Below are 4,979 nucleotides of genomic sequence, written 5' to 3'. Positions count from 1 at the left end.
TGAATTTATTAGTTTCCAAAATCCATCTCCGGAAGGCTGTAATAAAATTAATGTTTAGGTAACTTATTGAAGATTGTAGTTTGGGATTTCTTTAATTGTCATTATTGGAGTAAATCGTACACTTAGGTTACTAATGGGCAGTTGTAACTTCAGTAATAACTGCCGTGAAGTGTTTTCCGCATGTGTACGTTATTATGTATTATTTTTATTATATTCGTTAGATATAACGAGCACGGAATCATTATTTATCAGATGCAAACTGTAAAGGGGCGGTACATCTATAATAAGAAAACCGTTCACTTTATACGTGTTACGCAGCTGTTGACCAAGTATGCAGAGGACTCGCAAGTTCAGAACTTTGTGGATCAGATTGAGTGGCACATCTTGCCTGTCGTCAACCCAGATGGATATGAATACTCTCACACACACGTAATTATTAAAATCAACATTTAGTCTTTCAATCGTTTAATCTTAATCTTTTATCATGCAATCATTTGCAACGTCGTGACTGCAATATCGTGAACGTGGTCAACATTCATCTCACTACTGCGCACTGTGATATTCGTCTCAATGAATGTTAGCGGCAGCACTAGAATAGAGGGATCTCTCTATTCATGTACTCCTAATGTTACGGGAGTCCGTGCATCAGAAGATTTAGTGTTTTTGTTTTCTTTAAAACAGGATCGGATGTGGCGGAAATCTCGGTCTGGGCCAATTAATGGCTGCTATGGTGCGGATGTCAATCGAAACTTCGATTTCAAGTGGATGGGTAATTATTACTCTAGGACAATGAATTTTGGTAATGTTTTTTTAGCTTTGTATCGTGATGAATTGGCGTCATACGCGAAAACATTGTCCTAGAGAATTTCTTTCTCGTTAATACATGTCTTTATTCAGACGCACATTAATCGAATTTCCTTTCCAATTAATGTTCATTATTTATTTCAAAGTGTTTTACCGATGTATTCGTCGAAATCTTATTGCAAACGTTTGCTTTCCGTTCTATTTTAGAGATCGGTGCCAGCAGTGATCCCTGCTCTAGTACTTTTGCTGGCACAACGCCAGCTTCCGAGATCGAGACGAGGAATTTACGTGATTACGTACTGCCTCTAGCCAACGATATGAAAGCTTTCATCACTATGCACTCGTACTCGCAGCTATGGCTTACTCCGTGGGGCTACACCTCAGAACTACCGTCGGACTACGATGATTTGGTACTTTAATTACACTATCGCCGAACCATTCCAAAAGCCGCTAATACAATCAAGAGTGTATAATATAGACTGTAGTCTATATAATATTCTCTATATAATTTAGTCTATATCATACACTCCTGATACAATGATGTGTTGCCGACATAAAGTCTAGCTGTTGTCCTAAAGCTTTACCCCAACCCGTTGTAAGAAGAAATCGCAACTCACGGCAATTCTGAAACGTTACATATTTATAGATAAAGCTGCAAAAGATCTGTGAGCGTACGTTAACAACAATACTCTCGCCATGCGCAAGGATAATATCTGCCGTTATTAGATTTCGCGTATCGGAATCAATTCATTTATACATAAACACAGACTCATTCAGTCAGCATCGTGGTGTTCCCTATTCACTGATCTATTTGGCTTTCATATGCCTGATTTTATTCACAGTATAACCTTGCTGTGAAGGCAACAGACACTTTGACATCGATGTATGGAACGGAATACACCGTAGGATCAGCAGCAAATGTTCTGTGTACGTGTACACATCAATTTCCCGATATCCTATGCTTCTATTTGTAGTAATTTATTGTATTTTTTAGTATGACTTAGGGGTGAGGGCAACAAATGCATTGACGGCAATACATGGTACAGGGTACGAAGTCGGATCGTCCGCTAATGTCTTGTGTATGTAGACAAACCATTACGCAATGTTCCACGATATTTTGGGCTAATGAAAATTTTTTGGTTAACTGTATTTGATTTCCTCAGATGTCTATTGTAAAGGCATGAACTCGTTTTTCAATTGCGCATGATGCAATACGTGGATGCAAGCTGGCTTTAAGCTAAATGTATTTACTTCATGGGAAAATTTGGCTTTTTGAAAAATTGAAAGTTATCTCACGGTGGGCTTTAGAAATTTTATCTTATTAACTGCATATCAACTGATTCTCTTCATTTGCATAGACGATCGTGAGTAATCGTTATACTGATGAATATATAACATAATGAAACTGCGCGTAAGGTTTTATGTGCATAACTAACTATAAATTTGCCTGTATCTTTTATTTACGAGTAAAGCTCTACTCATAATAATGTCATTGCAGATGAATCTTCCGGGACATCGCGCGACTGGGCTAAGGGCGTGCCAAAAGTGAAGTACGTTTACACTGTGGAGTTACGTGATACTGGCTACTACGGTTTTCTGCTCCCAGAAGATCAGATTGAACCGACGTCTGAAGAAACATGGGAAGCTATTAAGGTTATCGCAAGTCAGATCATTTTAGAGTTTGCATAGAATAGTAATTGGGGTTTGGTGAGATTGCTTGCATATATCCAATCCCAGTGACGACCCTGGTACATTGGGAGCATATAAAAGAATACTAAATGATATTGACGTATAGATAATGTGATAATTTTGGTGCGATCGCGGGATACATATCATAGGGAAAGCTAAAGAAATAATAAATAGCACGGCGTCAATTAACTGATAATGGCCACTGTATTACTAGGACGTTTTCCACTGAATTTGATATATTGTTCACTTAGCAACTTTGTCAGCTCTTCGTCGAAATATCTAATGCCGTATTCGTTTATTTCATTGTCAGCGATAAAAATATTTCACGCGTTTCATATACATAAGAACTAAAACAATGACCTAACTTCTCTAGAAAATCTCATTTTTGTCGCAATGGTTTCACATATATCTAAGGTAGTTGTCCCGTAATTGGGCATTAGTAAATTAATGTTCATAACGCAGTTAATCATGGAATATATTCTTGGTTTTTTTTTATGACAAAATAAACGTTTCCTTTGAATCACATTTAACACAGAATGTTCTCATATTTGTAGCTATGACTCTGATGTACTTGTTGTGAAAATCGTTGACGCAAACTTTCACCACTAAACACCTAGATGAATTGCCAGAGTTAATACCTGCTCTCTTCATTTATAATTTTACATGGAAAAGTACAACCAGATTGTTCTGGGACACACGGTTCACGCATTATCAAAGTTAAAATTAAAAGAAATTGAAGTAATATAATTAAAAGTAGCTTCAAAATTGTGAGTAATAATAAATAATTTGTGAGCATATATTGGCGTGTATAGTTTTTTGATGTCGTAGCTAATCCCCACGATAGATGTCGCTGAATATATATATATATATATATATATATATATATGTGTGTGTGTGTGTGTGTGTGTGTGTGTGTGTGTGTGTGTGTGTGTGTGTGTGTGTGTGTGTGTGTGTGTCGTGGCGTGCGCGCGTGGCGTGCGTGCGTATGTGTGCGTGTGCGTGTGCGTGTGCGTGTGCGTGTGCGTGTGCGTGTGCGTGTGCGTGTGCGTGTGCGTGTGCGTGGTGCGTGTGCGTGTGCGTCGTGGCGTGTGCGTGTGCTGCGTGTGCGCGCGCGCGTGCCCGCGCGCGTGTGTGTGTGTTCGTGTGTGTGTGTGTGTTTGTGTGTGTCTTAACTGAATCGTCTGGCCGAGATCAGAATATAGCCTCGCTTACATCAATGTAGCCATACTCTCCAGAGATCCGGAGACAGAATACAGACCCGAATATCATAGTTGGTCTATATCCTTAATTCGATCGCTAGATTCCCCGCCAAGAATTCTGTCGCAACAGCACGTTCCACATACACGGAAACACGACAAGCGTAACGTGACGAGATCCGACAGAGACCGATAGTTTTTTTAGGTATCGAGACGAATCTTGGAATCAAATATTCAGTAAATTTAAGCTCCCATTAGCAGATACACAATCGGAAAGTGGAGACGAATAGGAAATCCAGTCGCAAGTATCAAAACCGCCGCCATATTAAGCTATCGTTAATCACCTACGGGTCGTCCGTAAGAAATGTGGTTATTCCAGGATGCGTGATTCGGTGTGCTTGCGTTGTGCAAACATCTAGCAGAATGCATGATTCTTAATGGCTTAAGATTGCTCCTAATATAACGTCGCGACTAAGCGTTGCGCTACAAACTCCACTTTAGCCCTGTAAATCAATAGAGCAATCATTAATCTCACGTACCAGATGGCCGGTGACATATGGCGTTTCCTAAAGATAAATATACACATAAAAGTCTTTATCGTGCGATGTCAAACTATTTTATCAAGTCCGTGAACGTATTGTTTTATTATAAGAACCCATATGTAAAGTTCACATCATACTATCACGAACGTTTCCGCGCATGTTTGTCTATCTGTTCGTAATCCGCAACCAAGGCTGCGTATTGTTGATGTCATTGAACGAAATTGGTTATTATACCTGTTTAGTCTGTACAATTATTACTTTTATGCAATTGATATAGGTATTTACTTTTTTTAGTTTTCGCATGTTTGATTGCTTTTATATTATGTCCATGTAACAGTTATAAAAATGTGTAACTATCGCATATGATATGTGCATTTAGAACGTTCAGCCACCTGTACTAAACAAGCTACAAACATTTCACTACTATGAGACAACTATAGGACATGAATACAGCACAGATATACATAACAGTGTACATTCGTGTTTAAGAATCAATAATTTATGAGCCACCTCTCTGAAATCATGAAATATTGCATGATCTTATTCGATAATTTTTTATATCTATGTCTATAATATCACAACATAATTTCATTTGGTAAGCCTAATTAAAAAATATCAGAAGCTGAAATAAACAGCAAGTATACGGATGAGAAACACGCGCATGCGCAATTCATTTACGTTAATGAAGAATAATTTGTGAAAGGGTCGAGAGGCCGAGGCGAGGCAGAGGCCGGGGAGGGGCGGGGTT

The 4,979-nt window shown here is 38.7% G+C and overlaps 1 protein-coding gene across 1 annotated transcript; it reads left to right on the top strand.

The window, feature by feature from the left end:
* Positions 1-318: 318 nt before the first annotated feature.
* Positions 319-2,988, top strand: LOC106819880 (carboxypeptidase B-like; the record flags this gene model as incomplete). Its single annotated transcript, XM_014824456.1, has 5 exons — positions 319-429; positions 682-769; positions 1,012-1,214; positions 1,647-1,731; positions 2,303-2,988. Coding segments are annotated over 5 exons (678 nt in total), but the record flags the coding sequence as incomplete, so codon positions are not given.
* Between the last annotated feature and the right edge of the window lie 1,991 nt (positions 2,989-4,979).

The sequence above is a fragment of the Priapulus caudatus genome, unplaced genomic scaffold (genome assembly GCF_000485595.1).
Source record: "Priapulus caudatus unplaced genomic scaffold, Priapulus_caudatus-5.0.1 Scaffold4910, whole genome shotgun sequence".
In the NCBI taxonomy this organism is placed as follows: Eukaryota; Metazoa; Priapulida; class Priapulimorpha; order Priapulimorphida; family Priapulidae; genus Priapulus; species Priapulus caudatus.
The sequence above is the reverse complement of the archived record's forward strand: the minus strand, read 5'-3'. Positions and strand labels throughout refer to the sequence as shown.